Source organism: Phyllostomus hastatus, unplaced genomic scaffold, assembly GCF_019186645.2.
Source record: "Phyllostomus hastatus isolate PE091 unplaced genomic scaffold, TTU_PhHast_1.1 phas_scaffold_78, whole genome shotgun sequence".
NCBI lineage: Eukaryota > Metazoa > Chordata > Mammalia > Chiroptera > Phyllostomidae > Phyllostomus > Phyllostomus hastatus.
Window position 1 is genome coordinate 46041069 of NW_025334041.1, and position 22896 is coordinate 46063964.

The 22896-nt window shown below is 34.4% G+C and overlaps 1 protein-coding gene across 1 annotated transcript in view; it reads right to left on the minus strand.

Annotated features, from left to right (window-relative positions):
• ORC5 (origin recognition complex subunit 5) overlaps positions 1-22896 on the minus strand; it is a 94848-nt gene that overhangs the window by 57452 nt on the left and 14500 nt on the right. The window contains exons 4-6 of the mRNA XM_045827932.1: positions 15468-15542; positions 12133-12244; positions 6434-6564 (exon numbers count right to left, since the gene is read on the minus strand). Coding sequence (XP_045683888.1) covers positions 6434-6564; positions 12133-12244; positions 15468-15542 — 318 coding nt within the window. The remainder of the gene's footprint in view (positions 1-6433; positions 6565-12132; positions 12245-15467; positions 15543-22896) is intronic.

Genomic DNA, 22896 nt, shown 5'->3' on the forward strand with positions numbered 1-22896 from the left:
AATATAAAAACATACTCCATGGCTAAGCACAAGTAATTTCTCAACTGCTTTGCCTTCTTTAAGAATACCTACATTTTATTTCAAAAACATGAGAGGGACAAAAATCAGAAGTGAGAACATTTACATTAACAGTAATTTTTAGAAATTTTCATCAAGAAATGAGACCTTACCATATTCCAGGTCTTACTATTTTAAGTGCTCTATATGCATTAACTTATTTAATCCTCCAAATGATGCTATAAAATAGACATTATCATAATCCCCATTTTACAGAGAAGTTAAATTATGCTTCAAATCTCTGCCTTCCACTTCTTTGATCAGCCAGAGAAAACTAGCCCCCTTTAAAGAAAGGACTCATGTGATTAGGTGAGAACCACCTTGATATCACTGTATTAAAATAGGATATCCTGAAGCCAGAATGATATAAAATATTAATAAGTTGAAGTTAAGATGAAGAATAAAATATTTACAAGGTTTCAAAGTACCTCCCCACAAAATACCACCTTAATCAAATAATCAAAATGAACATTATCAAAAATGAAATAAAATCAAATCTTGTAATAACTGCCAGGAGACAAAGAGAACACTGCATCATTTCTGTGATATTCCTGTCAGATACATAACCTAAATCTAATCAGGAAGAAACATAGATGAATCAAACTTTAGGGAGAATCTACATACAAAACAATTAGCCTATAACCTTCAAAGGTTTTAAGATCATGAAAATCAAAGACTGAGGAACTATTCCAGATGAAAGTTCAAGAGACATGACAACTAATTGCAAAATATGATTCTGAACTGGATTCTTTTGCTAAATCTGATGTATACAGGTCTGTCCAGAAGGTATCCAGCCATGTAATAGCAAAAAGAGACATTTATTGAAGCAGGTACTTGATACAAGAAATACTATACATAGGAAATGATGCCTCTTCAAAGTAGGCACCTTGGGACCTCACAATCGCCCAATCGCCCCATCATTTTTTCCTGAATCTCCCAGCTGCCCCGTCATTTTTTCCTGAATCTCATCGACAATTTGAAATCTCTTCCCTTTCAAAGGTGATTTTAGTTTTGGGAAAAGTCGGAAGTTGCAGGTTGTCAAATCTGGGCTGTAGTGGGGGCTGAGTCACCCGGATGTTTCACCAAAAAATTCTGCATGAGATGTGACACATGAGTGGGTGTATTGTCATGATGAAGCAGCCAATCACCAGTTGCCCATAGCTACAGCCTTCTGAATTATCTGAATAGTACCATTTCCATGGAGAAATGTTCAAGCTAAATGCAAAATTTGATGCAAATTTGTTCCTCTAGTCACTTAAGTCATTTTGAATGCAATGACCACACAGTATACATGCTCACTCAGCAGCATCTACAGGGGGGCCCCACTGACTAGTACAGTGAAGCTCTCATTGTTCACACATGAATATTACAGTCTGCTCTCCTCAGCTGCCAGGTTACATCTGCATCATGCAAACCACTCTCATTATATTAAAAATGGCTGGACTTTTTCTGGGAAGACCTTATATTATTGGAACAACTGGACAATCTTGAGTAGGGTGTGAGCATCAGATTGTAGCAATAAACCAATTTTCTAATTTCAAAGGGTGTACTGTAGTTATGTAGGCAATGTCTTTGTAGAAAATTGCACGCTAAAGATTCAGGGGTGATGGGGCATTGGTCACAAACTTACTCTCAAATATTTTGGGGAAAAAGAGGAAAAGTTCTTTTTACTATATTTGCATTTTTTTGAATATTAAAATTGCTTCTAAAATTTTAAAATAAATTTTAAAAGCATCCAACATTTTCACTATTTTGAAAATACCATACCTAATAAAATAACTAGAAGAAATTATTAATGTCAGTACCACTGAATGTGGTTGTGATGCAAAAGAATTCTTAATTATCAACGCCATTAATAAAGGCATCCTCTGCAGGCCTAACTAGGAAAGCTGTCTTAAATACCACTTTCTGCTTATGTCATATTTAAAGACTGTGTGACCTGTCAGATATGCCAGAGGTACATTTAACATGGATGAATATCACAAATAAAATGTTGAGCAAAAGTAGATAGATTAAAAAAATGCACACTGTATGTTTACACTTACAGATAGTTCAAAAACAAGCAAAACTAATCTTTTATATTATAAGAATAGTAATGACTTCTGAGGAGCTTCAAACACAAGCAACTAATCTTTTATTTTTTAAGTAAGAATTATGATTACTTCTAGGGAGGAAAGAAGAGGCAGAAATTGGAAGCATGCAGTAGGCTCCTGAGATGCTGGTAATTTACTACTGCTTGACCTGGATTATATTTACACAAATGGTTTTTGCTTTGTGATACATATTTATGGTTTCTGTGCTCTTCTTTATGTGTGTGATATACTTTAATCAAATAGTTAAGAAAACAGAAAAGGAAAACAAAGCTCACTAGATTATTTCTCCTTTACTTTACAGTAAGTAAAGACCCCACCTCTCCCTGAAGTACCCTTAACCAAAGAGTAACTCTTCTCTGTGAAAAAGTCATTCTCATGCATAAAGAAATCAGTGCAGTATATAAAAGGGTGCTAAAGAAAACCCATTTATCCAGCCATCTGTCAGGCCAACTCTGACAATCGATGGGGTGATATCTCTTCTGCCAGATCACCCTCAAACTTCATATGACTTTAATATCTGATACAAACTTACAACAGGTATTATCAGTCTCCATACTTTGGCTCCGGTTCATGTTCTTGCAGTTAGTAAAATCTCAACCTATTTTTAAGCCCATGACCTTTTTGCTCAGCAGAAGGAAGCAAACTAAAAGTAACTGATCCCCCATAGGTTATCAGGCATTTTACCTGTGTTCCTTTCTTTTTACTTCACAATATATCTACTTAACAGAAGAGAAAAATCACATTCAAAAAGGTTAGGTAATTTGGCCAGTTCACAGAGCTGGTAAAGGAAGAAGTTTCTTCATCTGTAAAATCAGGATTCATGATGGTACTTTCCTTCATGGGGCTGTTGTAAGAATTAATTGAACTAATAAAAGTAAAAAAGTTTACAACAGTGTCCAGCATACAGTAAGTACTCAGTAAAGGCTGGCTCTTATTTAAGAGGTAGCATAGTATAAAGCTTATGAACATATGCTATGGAGGCAGACACCATGATTCTTTATCCACAAGCTTCTATAATCTTTTTCATTTCAGTTCTCAGAAAGCATTTTTTCCTATCATACAATCAATCCCAGGGTAAACAAGCAAAAATAACTAGTATGTACAGAAACACTTTAGTGTATACTGTCTTTATGAATCCACTGACAGCTGAAGGACAAATCTGCAAGCATTTCAGAACAATCTTTCTTTCCCTCATCAAAAATATTGTTTTAAAAAATACATGAAAGAATTTGAGATCTGAGAATGTCATGATACCACCTGAACTAGCCAGAGATTACCTTGGGGTTAGTCAGATGCACATGAGAAAGCTAAGTTATGTGTGAGGCATCAGAAGTCTATCTGCACTTTATGGAGCTTCTCTGTGCCAGCTCCTTCGCTGCCCTGCTGCCTAGTGCCCTCACCTACTCTTCTAACATCCAAGAGCCCATCTACCTAGCCCCATGCGCAAAAAATGAATGCAAAACTTCTATTCCCCAGGAAATGCTGGGTCCTGGCTATAAAAAGCAGCTGAATTATTTAATTCAAATAATAGCAGTGATCCTCATAGGAACTATTTGTATTTTAAAAGGAGAATATTTATTCAAATGACAGTGTTATCAGTAATATCACCTAATATCTTTACAGATATTCTTTATAAGCACTTTAATGTAGAGCATTTCTTTTTACACTCATAAAAATCATGTGAGGTATATATTCTTAGTCCCACTTCAGAAATGAGGAAACAAAAGTACGGAAAATTAAATATCATACCCTACATGACACCACTGGTAAGCAGTAGAGCTAAGGTATTTCAATATAAATCCTCCACTCATTCTACCATATATACACTTCAGTTATTTGGCATTTTCTTATTAGTCACTATGTCACTAGCCACTACCACTAGCTACACAGTCAAACAAATCAACAACAACAAACAGGCATCAGAAAATTGGAATTGCACTCTAAAAGACTGCTAAGCTTTAGCTAAGCAATTCATTTTACTGAGTAATTTCTAAGAAAATTATGATATTGGGAGTAAAAGTTTGAAATACAATAAATATAATGTGTAACAGATGTTTAAAAATATGCAAACTATAATTTAGAAAATAAATTATTCTATGGACGGCATTTATGAGTATAAAAATAACTTCTTTAATTAAACTTTTTAAAAATTATAATTACTATTTCTTAGGAATAATATATGTAATGTCAGAAAAGACAAACCTAAATGAATTCTCAGAGTACTACTTTAATTTTTCCTATCTTGTGTTACCTGCAGAACTAGCATCCAAAAAATAAGCCTTAAAGAAATACCAATTCCTAAAGCAAATTTAAAAGCACATAGAAAAGATGACTGAAAAAGAATCTTTGGCAGGTGATTTATTAAATTTTCAAAAAATATGCCACTTGCAAACTTTGAAATAAGTAACACTATCCATTTGAAGGAAAAAAATAAACTATATTTTTAGTCTCCTGTGTTCTACATATGGAGGAAATAAGAACACTTATTTTTCCTCCAATGGTTAAAGATCATTTTTTAAATTTACTAGTATTACTAATAGTAATAAAGCCTTAGACCATACTTCAAGCTTCAAGTTTATGAATATGATGTAGTAACAAGAAAAGCTGTAATCTTATCCCTAAAAAGAAATCATTCCTCAGTGAAATCCAAAGGACTTTATAAAATATAATTATTTAAACATATATTTTTTCCTTTTACATTTTTTTTCTAGAAACAGTTTCCATAAATAATTCTTCCTTCTTGTATAATCTAGTTTTAAATGGCTGCCATCACAGATTCCCACCGATTTCAAGGACATCAGTGCTACAGAGCAGAAACTGCAAGTTATTTCCTAGGACAGACAGTGGATGACTACTTGCTCCCAATTCCATCTCACCCAAGGACAGCTCTCTCCTCTCCATAAACCCCTCTGCTGTCATTTCCCTTGGGCACCAGGGATCCAAGACATTCAAATCTGGAGAGATGTTGGTGATTGGCTTGAATTACAACACCATGTCATTTCTTTGTTCCTTACCCACAAGATGCTTGAATCTACATCTAAATCAGCAGAGGCCTAAAATCTGAAACTTCTGAAAAGTACTAAATGTGAATATAAGTTTTAGATGGTTATCTTCTCCTAATACTGTCTCAAACACACACTGAATCCTTCTCAGTTATACTTCAGAGAAAAAAGAAAAAGAGCAAAGCAAATGTGCCAATCAGAATCTGTTACTTTAAAAGTAACTGTTTTCCAAGGGGGTGAGAATCAGGGGAGGGAGCTGGGGATAGCTGGGGTGGGGGGCAGTGGTGAGGGGAAAAGCAGACAACTGTACTTGAATGAATAAATAAATAGACAAAAGTAACTGTTATCCAGCCTTAGATATGTTACTACTTGCTGTTATATGGAGAGATCTTAAGTATTAATTGAAGGTTTCTAAAAGGAAAGCCAAACTTTCTTGCCTCCTTTCTTTCTCATCACCACAATTAAAATTAAAAAGTTAAAAAAAAATTAAAGTAAATATAGGATCTGGCACAAATAATGCCCCTTTTTACTACAAAATCTTTTATTACAAAATCATAAGCATGTAATTCTGTAACATAATAAAATCACACTCAAGCACATTATATGACATTTTAAGTGAAATGTTCAAATTAAAACTAAAAATTATTACACCTACATTATTACCCTACCAACCACACTCAAGCAGGCCTTACTTCTGCTGGACCCTATATATTTTCCAAACTGCCTATGAAATATAAACAGCTTTTCTAATGTTTAAAAATATTTAAGTAAATTTTCTATAAATTATAAAAGTAATATATTTTATAATTAGTAACTCAAGGCTAATGGCTAATGAAAGACCTATAATTAAAGCTTCTGACCATTTTCAAGTTCATCTAGATTCCAGACTGCTATCACTATATACATACAACCTGAAAGATATTTCTTACAAAGAATTATCAAGAGATATAAAATTGCTTAAGTTTTTACACCTTTGTATTACTCTTTATTTTGATTTTCACAGAGTTCTACCTTTTCTGCAACTAGGGAAAAAAGGAGAAAGGTGGGAGGGAACACTCCAAAGGACAAGTAAAAAGACCTAACTAAAGATAATGGAAGTTTTCTAATCAGGTCAAAATTTGTACTAACCTACAGATTTCTTCCTTTGTATGGTGTATTAGCCTCAAAGGGCCAAATAAAAATTTCCAGAATAAATTTTCAATTTCCAACCTATCACACACCATTTCTTCATTGAAAAATTTTAAAAGGCATACTTTTCTTTACAACAAAATGCTCACTCACCAAATGACTGAGCTCTTTCAAATCCCGACAGACAGTGTAGAAAACTCCAAGAAGAATATTAATGTAAGCAGCATAGAAATCAGCTGAATATTCTGGAGGATGATCATGGGATAGGATCTTCTGAAGGTTCCCTGTTCCCAGGACACAAACATAGAATGATTATTACAGCACCCTACTTAAATCTTCCAGCATTTACAACAAAGGTTTAAAATAGCAATAATTAAAGAGTAATAAAACTGTTACAATAAAAAAGTAATGCAAATCTTGAAACTGAGATAAAACAATTCTAAATCTAATGTTTAAAAAAACTTAAATGTTGCTTGAGACAAATATTAAACAATGATATCTAAAGAAAATTTCAAGAATCTTATTACTGGCAAAATCAATATCAGAGACAAAAAGTAATACATCCTATTTTATTTTTCTGCCTATTAAGGATAGCAACTTGTGAAAACAGAAGGGGCACTACTTAAACTAGGAGTACTACCACTAAACTAAAAAATGCTCATTTTTTTGTAAAACTATTTACAAAAGAATTTTATAAAAACATTTTTGTAAAAGAATTCATAAATATTTTAATGACAATCATCATACTTACTTTGTCATTCCCCTTTTAATAAACTGTTTTCTTACTACAACTTTGGTATCTTAACTCTATATCTCTTCTATATTAAAGTCTTTATATAATATCATACATTTAGAGTCCTAAACTTGTATTTATTAATTTTTAATATTTATTGCTTTTAGAGAGAGTGGGGGAGAGAAACATCAATGTAAGAGAGCACCCCGACCAGGGACTGAATCTACAATGTAGCCATGTGCCCTGACTGGGGACAGAATCTGCAACCCTTTGGTGGTGAGATGATGCTCCAATGAACTGAACCAAACTTGTATTTAATCCTGCTAGAAATATTATAGAAGTGCAGTTAAAATTAAAAAGAAACAACCACCTATTATTCAAAATTTCCCAGATACAGTAATGAATCAATTCCTTATTGCAATCCCCTCTGACTTCTTGGTGCAATGGTCATTTTTAAATTAAATTTATTGGGGTGACATTGATTAATAAAATTATATAGGTTTCAGGTGTACAATCCCTCAACACATTATCTGTATACTGCACTGTGTGTTTACCACCCCATGCAATGGTTTCTTTACATTTCTCAATTAAGAACTCTTTGAATTTGACTGATACTTTAAACAGTTCCACAGGGTTCAAGACTTTTGCATAATTCCTTATACTTATAGAAACTATATACTTATAGAAACTCCTATAGAATGTTCTGATCATGTCAATTCCCTTTTGTTTAATGTTCCAAATAAGTGAGCATTTTTACCATGGTTAGTATGCCATCTACCAATAGCTCCTCACTTTAACCATTGTTTTATTCTCTTGTTCCTTAAAATAAGTTGGATATAGGTGCAAGATCAAACAATATATGTGGGCTATCAATAGCTATTCATGAACAGAAATTTAGAAAAAGCTATATTCAGGGAATCTTTTAAACAAGGCAGTGATTTAAAAAAAAGACTGTTACTTGATTTACATTTCCATGTCACAGCTACTATAAAAAATATACAGAGGACAAAGCTTGACTTTGAAGTGTATGTGTTTTTATATTCTAGTAACAAAATGTAAATCTAATGTCAGTAAGATTTTTCAGCTATGCATGGGAAAATATGATACACAGATAATTTCCAAAGATGCCTTAAAACTTGGAGGTAAGTGTATTTTCTAATACAAGTCACCAAATAACTGGATAGATGGAAGGAAAGACGGGCTAAGTGGCCAAACGGATGAACATACACAGGCAAAAAAGATGGTGTATGGATGCATGGATGAGGAAATTTGGAGAAGAGTTAAGTCTCCAGCACAGACTGCACTCCTGAGTTCCTCCTGAACATCTCTGTCTAGCTATCCCTTACTGGTGACCTTCAGTGCCACATGTGAAAGTTGATTAGATGTTACCATTGGCCCATTTCAATCCTGATGCAAGTCTTGTAAGAATCAGAAGTCTTACTGTGTTGCTATAGAAGTAATGAGCTGCTCAGTTATAGGCTACAGACAAAGTCTGAGACTACCACTTGGCATAAGCCATGTCAGCTCTAATAGTCTAGGACTATTCAAACTTATTTTAAAAATACCCCATCTCTAACAGGAAACTAAAAACAGTGCACTAACTGGTAGTAAATAACAGGAAGAAAAAAACCATTTGATTGGTCTTCTGGTGTCTTAAAATTTTGCTATCAAATTACCATTTCTAACTTGGAGAGGAACTTCAGTTTTCAGTCATGAGGGTGGAAGAGGATCCAGAAATTCTATCCTATAATAAACAACTAAAAACTGGACAAAATACAGAAAACTACTACTTTCAGACTCCAAACAATAGGCAGTAAAGGGCTGGGATATGTGAGAAAAGGGAAACAAATGAGATGAGTCCCACCATCAGGCAGGCTTTCTAACTACAGGTAATTTTAGAGTTCCAAAAGAAGTACATTAATCTCACTGAGTTAAAGAGACAGAGCTGAGAGTATAGGGAGCTAAGGTAGCTAGAATTTGTGGAGCACAGGACATAACAGAGCTATGTAAGAAAGAGCTCCAGAGATCTGCAGAGGTTCCCCTTGAGTCTTGGTTGAATACCAATGTGTATATGAACAGAGTAAACCCCTCTAAGGAGAAAAACAGTTATTGGAAAGCTGTAACTCAAACAGTTCCCAGAGTTCACACATGTAAACCATTCATGTTGTCACTAGTCAAAATTGAGAAACTGTTGAATACGTGGGACATTCAGCTGAGGTTCCAGAAGGGCTACATCTTAGAAGTGGAGCTACAATTAGCCATGGAATAAAGGCTAGATTTTATCTCCAAAAAAAAGCTTAAAAAATAGTCCTGAAAGGGTCAAATATATAGCTTCAACTAATTTAAACACTTACCAGAAAAAAGTCCAACATGCAAAAACAAAAAACACAATATCATACAATCAAAAATTGCTAAAAACATGAAAAAGCATACTGGACACCCGTAATAAAGAAAAATTAGTCAAAAAAGAAATACACAAAATGAAAGAGGTAATAGAATTAGTAGACAAGAGCACTAAAACAACTATTACAAATATGCTCAAGGATATAAAGGAAAACAAAAGTATAATGAGATCTGAAATGAAAAACACTGGATGGGATTAACTGCAGATCATATACAAAAAACAGTGAACTTTTAAAGATATAGAAACAAAAACTATCCCAAATAAAACAGAAAACAAAGTATTTAAAATTTAAAAAAACAGAGATTTGGTGGGACAATATCAAGTGATCTAACATACATATAATACAGTCTCAGAAAAAGGGGAGTGGTACTTAAATTTTTGAAGAAATAATGGCTGAAAATTTTCCAAAATTTACGAAACTTTACATTCATGTATCTAAGAAGCTCAACAAATCCCAAATAGAATAAACAAGATTTTTCTTACCATTTTATTTCTTTAAAGCCCAAATAATAAAGTATCATAGGATTTATAATAAATGTAGAAATAAAATGTAGGGCAACAACTGCACAAAGGTGGTAAGGTAGATAATTACAAGTCACTGAGATTTTCATATTATTATTAGGGCATAACTTATCCTAACTGTTACAATAACTAAACCAAAAACCTGATCAAGGGCATTATAATTCACTTGAAGAAAAGAAAAATGCACTTCCAAAAGATAAGCAATCTTCATGTGACAGAGACCAAAAAACAAGAATTCCAAATTTTGCCCCTAGCCTCCGAGTGACGAGGGTATCCTTAATATCAGACACCATATTCCTAAAGATGGCATATGTATCAAAGTATTACATAATTAGGTGACTTAGCTGCTAAAATTATCCTCTTGCTCTGGTTCCATGCTTAATTATTCTGACTCCAATTTGGCTTATCCAATTAATGCTTCCTTTCTGAATGCCTTTTTGTGTGATTTGGTATTTTTGCTTTAAAAAAACACTTAAAATGTAAAAAGCACTAGAATTTAATAATTAGACTAAATTAGCCTCATTATTATATACGTTTCAAAAATCTATTAGCTCACATTTTTCTAAAACTGGCAAGATCACTTTAGTAATTTAATTATGCCCTTAAATTTTCTCCATCTATGGTGCTTTGTATCTTTTCACTGTTTAAAATTTTAATCAAATTCTACAATTCATTATACCATACTTTAACTCAACTTTACTAAGATATAGAAAACCAGAATTTTTCAAGAAGATTTTATTTATTTATTTCCAGAGAGGGAAGGGAGGGAGAAAGAGAGAGAGAAACATCAATGTGCAGTTGCTGGGGGCCGTGGCCTGCAACCCAGGCATGTGCCCTGACTGGGAATCGAACCTGCGACACTTTGGTTCGCAGCCCGCACTCAATCCACTGAGCTACGCCAGCCAGGGAGGAAAACCAGCATTTTTATAATCTTAAGTATTTTAAATAATTTTTAATACTAACGCCCAAAATGGGTAATGAAAAAATTTAACTTCAGTGATGACATAGGTATAAAAATTTTTTTTAAAGATTTTATTTACTTTTAGAGAGAGGGGAAGGGAGAAAGAAACAAAGGGAAAGAAATATAGATATGTGGTTGCCTCTCGCACACCCCTAACTGGGGACCTGACCCACAACCCAGGCATATGCCCTGACTGGGAATCAGGCTGGTGACCCTTTCGTTTGCAGGCTGGCACTCAATTCACCGAACCATACCAGTCAGGGCAAGAAAACTTTTTAATGAAATCCTTTGATTTATTCTGTTCTTCCTACCCATTTCTCTTCTCCTTAGTTTGTGATTTTCATGAAATAGAAGCTATTAAAAATAAGGGCTCCTATCATTTATTTTGGGGTTTGTTTTTTTTAAATCTCAAGTTAATTAGTTAAGGCAGGAGGTATTTTTGATTGCTGTTCTTGTGAAAATAGGCAAAAATGTGTTGATCTAAATAATGAATGTTCACAGCTGATTAGTTCAAAAGGCTGGTGTTAGTGAGTCCAAGGTCAGGGAATACTATTTTTTTCAGAGCCTGCTAACCACCTTGTGCTTCACAGTTATAATCTTTGAATCAGAAGAATCATATTTGTACAGTGATATCACAGTATTAATCTACAAAACTATTCAGGAACACAAAAAACTATTGTTTTCTCCAAGATAAAATTATCAGGATCTATGAAATGCAAGATTAAAGACAAACCAAAAAGAAATAACACAAAGGCTAGCAATTGGCACTCTAAGAGTCACAGTAATAAAAAGTGAAATTTACAAAAAGAAAAATACATCTCACATAGTTCTTAAACCAAGTTCATGGTAAATAAAGATTTCAATACAATTTTAATGTGCTTTGCCAACCTGATCTGATCTTACTTGTGTGGGTGTTACAATTGCAATATATAAATATAAATTACTAGCTAAAAAATGTAAAAACACACCATTAGCACAATTGTTAGAAACTGCTTATTCAAAAAATTTGTTATTACACAAAAATTACCCCTCAGAGTTCCAAAATAAAACCTATATAAATGCAGAAACATAAGCAACATTTTATTTGAAATTGAACATAAACTTTAACAATTTAAGACATTAGAGTATTAAAAAAAAAGACTTAGAGTACTCCCAGCTGAACATGCTAGCTTAATCTTCCAAAGATTATTTTACTGAATTATCACTTGTCAAAACAATGTTTTAAAATTTACCTATGCTATAATCAGGGAAATACAAGACAAATGGCTCAAAGCATCCAGTATTTGGACGAAACTTTTCCCAAACAATTTCACTGAGAAAGATCACAGTCACATTTCTGTCACACTGGAAAAGAAAAAAGAAGTAACTTTGAAACATTTAAAACTCTTAATCAGAGTAGTAATTCCATTTGAATTTTTCTTTCAAATAAATCTAGCAAAGTTTCAACATATAACAAATTATTTGCATATTAATATGCCATATTTAGAAAACCTAATCAAGCAGCTCATCCACTTGCAAATTTTCATACATAATTACTTGGAATTTCCATAAAACGTTTAGGTTAATCAACATTTCAGTTACCATGAATGCTAGGACTTATTTTATAAAAATTAAGCAACACATTTGCTTAAATAATTAAGGCAAAACCTTTTTATGGAAATTTTCAAAGAAATCATTGTCTTTTAATCAGTAAACAAAAAAGGCAAAACTTAACATCTCTCATCATTAAAATGGCTAACAACAACCCAGAAAAAAAAAGAAATATGATTTGAAGAAAACACAGATAAGCCATACTATATAACCATATACCCATTATTGTTAGAAAAATTTAAAGTTTTTTAAAGGTTATTTTCACACAAATTAGTACGTAAAACTGACTTTACATATACATTAAAAATATAAACAAGTATGATCTAAAACACTAGCATTAAGTAACTAGACATCTTTTGAAGTATATTTACAAATTATAATTAGTTTTAAAAAAGAACACTAAGAGAAGAGACCCCGTGTATGTTATCCTTCTTCAGAGTGGCCATGAATGCCCTATACATGCTAGTTAGAATCTATCGGGAAGAATCTATTGGGAGACACCTCTGCATTCTCAACATAAATTTTAGCTTTTTCCACATTCTTTTACATCTCCCAAGTTGACAAGCAGCTTCACCAACAATTTTCTTTCCTGGTAGAGTGGAAATTACTGTGCATCTTTTAATTTTCTTCAATTTCCATAATTAAAACTAAAACAAAAATGAAAGCTGTTTTGTTCTGTAACTATTCTTAGGACCCTATTTCATAAACAAATTATACTATACTTTGATGGTGATTTACTATTAATTGATTCCTAACTTATGGGCAATTTTCATTATTTAGAAAATATTACTTTGGCTAACAAAGGCAGCTGAGTTCAATAAATTTATAATTCTACAAAATCTAGCATCTTATGAAATAAAGAAAAGATTTTACTTGCAAATGCTCTTTCTGTCTTTACAACATTAACTTGTAAGAATTCTTGAATTTACTTCTATAGGGATAAAAAAAAGTATACTCTGAACACAATCTTAATTCAAAGCATTAAGTTGTTTTGGCTTTAAAATAATTTCCAAGGGAGATCAATAGTAATAGAAAAAATATAATAATAAAGAGAATAAATTAAAATGATTATCCAAAAGAATTTTATAAAATCAGTTAAAAATATTAAGAGATTTTTAAAAATGTATTTTTCAGTCTGAAAGGATTTTAAGTTGGTAATATTCTCATTTGTTCATCTGAAAGTATTTCATTTCACTAAGATAAATATTTAATATAAAAAATGGGAAGTACTTTTGCTATATTACTCGTAAATGAAGTACATTTTTTTAAAAAATCAACCATGTTTTCAAAAATATCAAAAACAATTCTCTTTTCTGGTACAGTGAAGATTACAGTACATCTTTCCATTTTCTTCAGTTTCCATAATTAAAATTAAAACAAAGTGAAAGGCCTAACTAACTACTGTGAAGGAACACAACATCACCATTATTGGACAGGAGAGGAAAAAATGGGGTAAGCTATACTGGAAGGTCAAGAAGACATCAGGAATGCACTAGGGATAACAGATAGGGAGTCTGAGACCAAAGCAATGGGAAATACTGGATGGGGATGCAAACACAAAAAAAATAAGAGTAGTCCCTGATCTCAGTAGTAAAATGCTTAGAGTTAATCAAACTGAAAAAGGCTAAACTACTGGCTGGCGTAGCTCAGTGGATTGAGCGTGAGCTGCAAACCAAAGTGTCAGAGGTTCGATTCCCAGTCAGGGCACATGCCTGGGTTGCAGGCCATGGCCCCCAGCAATCGCACATTGACATTTCTCTCTCTCTTTCTCCCTCCCTTCCCTCTCTAAAAATAAATGAATAAAAAGAAAGGAAGGAAGGAAGGAAGGAAGGAAGGAAGGAAGGAAGGAAGGCTGGCTAAACTGTCTGAGGAAACTTCCAGGATAGGCCACCAGGAGCAACACATAATACACTTAATCTCTTCCTGCCCTTTCCATATTGGCCCCAGAAAACTATCACTAAAGGTGAATTTTAGGAGTTGGCCTTAGGCATACAATAATTTTGTGGTACTTGGAAAGCCTATCTGAACTTCTAGCAGTTTCTCATATTTGAGTGTGTTTATCTTTTCAAAGATGAAAAGCATTATCTCCCCAAATATTTACTTAATTTTTATTGTAATGTTACTTAATACTTAAATAATACAGACATAAAACTAGGTAGATATAAATTATTTATGCTCAAAGCAACTTACAAATTATAAAGCCAACATCAATTTGTAAATTAATGCAAAACTAGAACACCAATAAAATTTAAACTGGCATTAACTGACTAAGACAAACAATACTGTTGGCTCAAACTAAATCTTTGCTGGCTTTGTGAACATGGTTCTAACACAAAAACAGCCACTGTTCTTTTGAATTTAGCATAACTATACCAACTGGTATTGGTGAACAATGAATTCTCTCACCAATTTTCTTTACTTAAATGACTGTAAAACCCCATTGTTTGCCCTAATAATATTTGGCTTTCACCTGACACATACTCACGTGAAAAAAGATGCCTGCTCTTTTCCCAGGCCACAACAATTAGAGTAGTATTAATATTATTCAGTGCCAACACAATTGAAAATTGAAATATAAAGCTGGTCCTGTTGCTGAGTAAACATGACACAGAACTCAAGATAACCCAGAACAGACACACCATTCTTATTTTAAATTACTACAATGAAAAGAAAATTTTAAAATTCTTGCAAGTTTAATTCAAGTCTAGCCACTGCCGTTTAGCAAACACCTAAAATCTTTTACTAGAAAGCAGTGTTAGTCACAATTAGAAATAAAAGCTAAAGTTGAAGAATAAGTGTTACCAAGTCACAAATTGCTATGACTTTGAAAAGAATGCTAATATCACTCATACCAGATGAATGCAAATTAATATATCATGATATCATCTCTCACTTATCAGACTGGCAAAAGGAAAAATGTTGACAACACAATCTATTGATTAGGCCATAGGGAAAGGCCATCTCATACATTACTTACCAATTCTTGTAACCTAAGAAACCCAGGCAAAACATTCACTTCCATATCTCTGAGATACTCTGCTTTATCGAGAACCTTATAAGAAAAAAATGAAGCATCAAAATCAATTTACAAAGCTCTTTACAAAACATTTACTATTATGTTACAAATATTATAAATATTAATGTACAATTCAAGAATTAAAGTTTCCATATTAAAAATTGTAATTTTCAATTGCTATTTATATTTTAAGATATTTTAAATAAGTTTAAAAAATGGACTATAACGTCTTTTAACTCAAATTTCTAAATAGAAAATGAGTCATTTTGAGCTACATTAAAAAGGTTTACTTTAAGGTATACTATGAAAAAGATATTAATATGCTCTAAGGACATTTTCTTAGGTTTCCAAGAAATATAATCATGTGCATTTTTTATTCCACTTGATAAAAGGTAAATGTCCACTGTGAACCAAAAATTACAGTTCTGACTTCTGGCAAAGATGGAGGTGGTGGGTAGATATACTTTGCCCCTCCGACAACCAAAAGGACAATAACAAATTTAAAAACGAAAAATAACCAGAACTGCCAGAAAATCAAACTGTATGGAAGTCAGACATCAAAGACGTTAAAGAAGAAACATTCATCCAGACTGGTAAGAGGGGTGGAGATGAGCAGTCAGGGAAAGAGAGGACACTGGCAAGGTGGCACTGGCAAGGTGGCGCTGGCGGACAGGGTAAGGCGGCAACTGATGGACCCACAGCTGTCCCATATTTGTGTGTGGATAAACCGGGAGGAACAACTGGGGAGCGAGACAGACCACACAACCCAGGGTTCTAGAGTGGGGAAATAAAGCCTCAAAACCTCTTACTGAAAAAAACCTGTGCCAGCTGAGGCAGCAGGAGAAGCTCTCAGCCTCACAGAAGAGTTCATTGGAGAGACCCACAGGGTCCTAGAATGTACACAAATCCACCCACACAGTAATCAGTACCAGAGGGCCCAATTTGCTTGTGGGGTAGCAGAGGAAGTGACTGAAAGTCTCCAAGAGCTGAGCAAGTGGCATTGTTTCCTCTCTGACCAACCACCCCCCCGAACATACAGTGCCACAACACAGGGATGTGGGTTGCCCTGTGCCTTTGAATACCTAAGGCTCCACCCTTACTACATAACAGGCACACAGAGACAAAAAAATATGGCCCAAATGAAAAAACAGATCGAAACTCTAGAAAAAATACGACTAAGCAATGAAGAGACAGCCAACCTACCAGGTTCACAGTTCAAAACTGGTAATCAGGATGCTCACAGAAATATTTGAGTATGGTTGCAAAAGAGAGGAAAAAGAGATGGCTATGAAATGTGAAATAAAGGAAAATATACAGGGAATCAACAGTGAAGGGAAGGAAACCAGGACTCAAATACATGGTATACAGTAAGGGGAAGACATAAATATTCAACTAGAACAGAATAAAGAAACAGGAATACAAAAAAAGAGATGTTTAGGAACCTCTGGACAACTTTAAATGTGCCAACATCCAGATCATAGGAGTGGCAGAAGGAGAAGAGGAAGAGCAAGAAATTGAAAACATAACGAAGGAGAACTTCCCCAATCTGGCAAAGGAAATAGATTTCCAGGAAGTCCAGGAAGCTCAGAGTCTCCCAAAAAGTTGGACACATGGAAGTACACAGCAATGCACATCATAATTACATCGCCCAAGGTTAAAGATGAGGAGAGAATCTTAAAAGCTCCAAGAGGAAAGGAGACAGTTACCTACAAAGGAGTTCCCATAAGACTGTCAGCTGACTTTTCAAAAGAAACCTTGCAGGCAAGAAGGGTCTGTAAAGAAGTATTAGAAGTCAAAGAAAGGCAAGGACCTACACTCAAGATTATTCTATCCAGCAAAGCTCTCATTTAGAGTGGAAGGGCAGATAAAGTGCTTTCCAGATAAGGTCAAGTTAAAGGAGTTCATTACCACCAAGCCCTTCTTATACGAAATGTTAAAGGGACTTATCTAAGAAAAAGAAGATCAAAAGTACAAACAGTAAAACGACAACAAACTCACAACTGTCAACAACCAGACCTAAAAAAATAAAAATGAAGTATGCAAATAACTAGAACAGGAATAGATTCACAGAAATAGAGATCACATAGTGGGTTAACATCAGGGAGGGAAAGAGAAGAGAATGGGGGAAAAGGTACAGGGAATAAGAAGCATAAATGGTAGGTAGAAAATAGACAGGGGGAGGTTAAGAATAGTATGGGAAATGGAGAAGCCAAAGAACTTATATGTATGGCCCATGGACATGAAATAAGGGGAGGGAGTGGTGGTGGGGGGGTACAAGGTGGAGGGGAATTAAGGGGAGAAAAAATGGGACAACTGTAATAGCATATTCAATAAAATATATATATATATATATTTAAATTACAGTTCTTTCTGACCCAAGAGACACACACAGAAAATTCTGAATTTCATCACGTGAAATTTTTCTTGCCTGAACTTTAACATCATGCTAAAACCTGTTTAACTTAGATAATGAATCATGTTAAAAAAATAATAAAATTTTCAGTGTTAACACAATGCTATTGGCGCTGTGTTTTTTCAAAAAAAGGTACTTAACTATTAGAAACATATAGTACAGTACATGTACACAGATTTATGAATCAAATATATATGATATACATATACAGTAGAAATATAGCATAGATACATTATACACATATATTTTTATGTACTGATGTGATTCAGGAAACAATGAATGAGGTACAGGTGACATAAAAGTCTGACCACATGTTAGTAATTATTGGAGCTGGATAATGAGTTCATTTTGGTGTACTATACTATTCTTTTTATATTTTTGAAATTTTCTTTAAAAACTCTTTAAAATTTTTTAAAAAATCTGTTGAAGATGTTATCCATTTTTCCATAAAAAAATCAAGGTCTTAAAAACATTACTAAAACATTTATTCTAGCCCTGATTGGGTGGCTCAGTTGGTTGGAGTGTCATCCTATAGACCACAAGGCTGTGGGTTCAATCCCTAGTCAAGGCACATACCCAGGTTGCAGGTTCTATCCCTAGTCAGGGTGCATGCAAGAGGCAACTGGACATGGACGAGAGGCAAGTGATTGATGTTTCTCTCACATAATGTTTCTCTCACATGATGTTTCTCTCTTCCTATCCCTCCTCCCTCCCTCTCTCTCTGAAATAAAAAATACATATATTGAGTGAGAATAAAAAAATTTTACTCCAAAATTTTTTACTTTGTTATGGGAATTTTAAAATATACACAAGTTAGGGAGATTAGTGCCAGGAATTCCCATAAATTTCATCCAACAGACATCAACCAATAACCAATCTTGCTTCTTCTATCCACTCCCCACTTTTCCCTCTACCATCTTGCTGACAGTTTAAAGCAAATCTCAGACATACCATTTTCCACAAATACGCCAGTATACAGCTACAATTGGTGAGGTTTTTTTAAAAATATAACTACAATATCATTATGCCTAAAAACTTGAACAATATTCCTTAGTATCATCTAATAACCAGTATTCAAATTTTCCCACTTATTCCATGAATATCTTTTTTTTTCTATCCACACCAGAGGACATTATTTTTTATTGTTTTTTTGTTTTATTTCATTTTGTTTTTTTAAGAGAAAGAGGAAGGGAGAGAAAAACATCAGTGTGAGAGAGAAATATCAACTGGTTGCCTCCTATTCATGCCTGGACCAGAAATGTAACTTGCAACCTCTAAGTACGTGTCCTGACCAGGGATGGAATCCTCAACCCTTCTGTTACAGGACAACAATGCTCCAACCAACTGATCCACACCAGCCAGGGCCCATGAATGTCTTCTTAGAGTAAGCTTATTTGATCAGGATCCAAAAAGGTCCAAACATTGCATTTATTATACTTGACTTATTTGTCATCTAAGTCTGTTTCAAATAACAGTTCCACTGACCGTTCTTTTTTCCTTGCTATTTGTTAGAGAAACCAGGTCATCTGTCATGCAGAATTTTCCACATTCTGGATTGGCTGATTGCATTTCTCCAGTGTCATTTAATGTGTTCCTATGTACCCTACATTTACTATAAAATCATAGGTAGATCCAGACTTTTGATCCAGGTTTGAGTTTTGGGCAAGAATACTTCACAATTAATGCTGTCTATTTCTTACTGCAAGCATACAATACCTGCTGTCTCTCCTTTTTGTTAATTTATACTGACAGGTTCAGGTGGTGTCAGCCTGATCCATCCATTAAGTTCCCACAGCAGTGTTTCACCTAATGATTTCAGCATCAATTGATAATCATTGCCTATGTACATTATTTAATTAGGGATTCCAAAACTATAATCTTTATGGTTCTTTCTGCATATATTAGAAGGCATTTTTCTAGAAAGAACTTTCCCTCATTCCCTATTTGCCTACCCAGAAATAAAGTTTAAACAGTACAAAAGGGATTAATGCTTGAATCTTTCCCTTTCTGTACCAATTTTCAGAATAATGAGTGTGTAACTGTGTTAGCTCTCTGTGGTTGCTGTAACACATTACTACAAATTTGGTGCCTTAAAACAGACAAAAAATTATTCTTTCACAGTTCTGGAAGTCTTAACGTCTGAACTAAGTTTTACTGGGCCAAAATCAAGGTGTTGGAAGGGCCATACTCCCTCCAGTAACTCTAGAACATAATCTACTTCTTGCCTGTCCCAGCTTCTGGTGGCTGCCAGCACTCTTTGGTGACTGCACAGTTCGAATCTTCAGGACCAGCATCTTCAAGTTTCTCACCCTTCCTTGCCTGTTTCTGTTACCTGGCCATCTCCTTTGTGTATGTGGTATAATCAAATTTCCCTCACCTCTCTCCTACATGGACATTTGTGATTATACTTTGGGTCTACCCAAAAAATCCAGGTAAATCTCCTATCTCAATATTTAACTTAATCAAATCTGCAAAAACTCATTTGCCAAATGAAGTGACATTTACAAATTCCAGGGATTAGGACCTGATGTCTTCAGGGGCCACTTATTCAGCCTACTGCAGTGCCCTAGTAAACTCCCATGGTAACCAAGGAGCTGGGGTTTTATGCTTTTTATATATTTATTATCATGAATTCATGGGTTTTAACATAACTAATATGCTAGCATCTACTGAATTCATTATTCTTTTTGATGGTCAAATTGCCCCATCTTTAGCCAGTTGAAGCCCCTTCAAATTGACTTTGTCTTTTTTTACTCCCATCTTTAGTAAAATATAATTGACACATGACACTGTGTAAGTTTAAAATGTATGAGTTGATTTAATACACTTAAGTATTGCAGAATGATTACCACCATGACATTTGCTAACCCCTGTACCTCCCACATAGTTACCATTTCTTTTCTGTGGTCAGAATGTGTAAACTGTACTCTACTCAGTAACTTTCAAGTATATAATACAGTATTATTAACTATAATCACTATGTTTTACATTAGAATCCTCAGAACTTAAAGCCTATACCCTTTGACCAACATCTCCCCATTTCCCTTTACCACCTAACTCCTGGTAACCACCATTCTACTTTGTTCCTATGAATTTAGCTTTTTTATAGATTCCACATATAAATGAGAACTATAGCATTTGTCTTCCTCTGACTTGTTTCACTTAGCATAATGCCCTCAAGATTCATTCATATTGTTGCAAATGGAAGGATTTCCTTCTTTCTCATGGATGAACAGAACTTCATTGTAAAAAATACACTAAGCCTTTTCAAAATGGAGGCAATTCTAGAGCATGTCTTTTCCTTGAATCTTTGTGCTCGGTCAGACCTTTGCACTGGGTTAAAACATTCTTTTACAAACAATTGTTTGTAAAGCCAGCAGGAAAACAGATATCCTGACCACAAGACTGATGACTGTGGATTCTCTATCTGAAGACAGAATCAATAACCAATCATATACAGCCAAGAGTTGCTCAGCCTGTTAGCATCAACAGGAATTCCTTCTTCTTTTCATGTCATTATTTCTTTCCTTTTCTCATTAAAAACCCTTGTTTTCACCCTGTAACTGGGACAGTATTGGGTTTCTGCCTAAATCTGTACTACCCAAACTAGTTCTTTGATCCCAAATAAACACTTCTTGCCTCTCATTTCAGCTTTTTAATTTCAGGTTAACACCATATACCACATCTTCACCCACTGACAAATATTTAGGTTGTTTCCATATCTTGGCTACTGTGAATAATGCTGTAATGAACACAGGAGTGCATATCTCTTCAAGATTCTGAGTTACTTCCTTTGAATATACAAGGTCTGTCCAGAAGGTCTCCAGCCATGTAATAGGAAAGAGACATTTTTTGAAGAAGATACAAGATACAAGAAACATTGTACATAAGACAATGATGCCTCAGTCTCCTTCAAAGTAGGCACCTTGGGAACTCACACAGTTCTCCCAACTGCCCTCAGCTGTCTCGTATTTTCTTCAATCTCACCCACAATCTGAAATCTCTTCCCTTTCAAAGGTGATTTTAGTTTTGGTAAAAGCCAGAAGTCACAGGGTGCCAAATCTGGGTTGTAGTGGGGCTGAGTCACCTTGTGATTTGAGTTTCCCCAAAATACTCTGCAAGAGATGTGATACATGAGCAGGTGTGTTGTCATGATTAAGCTGCCAATCACCAGTTGCCCATAGTGGCAGCCTTCTGAATCATATGAATAGTTTCTACAGGAACATTCAAGCTTAACGCAAAATTTGATGCAGATTCACTGCTCTACTCACTCAGTCATTTTGAATGTAACAGTCACACAATACGCATGCTCACTCAACAGCATCTACCACCCCTACTGACTAGTATAGTGAAGTCATCATTGTTCATGCATGTGCATTCCAGTCCACTCTCCTTGCCTGCCAAGTTATATCAATGTACCAAAACAGTTCTTGCTATATTAACAATGGCTAAACTTTTTCCACACAGACCTTGCATACCCAAAAATGAGACTGCTAGATCATACAGTAATTCTGTTTTTAACTTTTGAGATACTTCCATACTGTTTTCCATAGTAGCTGTACCAATTTACATTTCCACCAATAGTGCAAGTGCTCCCTTTTATCATATCCTTGCCAACACTCAGATGTTGTCTTTTTGATGCTTGCCGTTCTAATAGGAGTGAGGTGCTGTCTCACTGTGGTTTTGATTTGCCTTTCCCTGACGATGAATGTTGTCAAAGGCCTTTTCATGGATCCATTAGCCACTGGATATATTGTCTCTGGAAAAAATATCTTAAGTTCCTCTGACATTTCTTAATCAAACTGGTTATTTTGCTACTGAGTTGTATGAGCTTCTTATATATTAACCCCTTATCAAATATATGATTTGCAAATTATTTTCTCCCATTCTATAGGTTGTTTTTTCATTTTGTTCATGGTTTCCTTTGCTGGACAGAAGCTTTTCTTTTTAAAAGCTTTTTTTTAAAAAAATATTTTT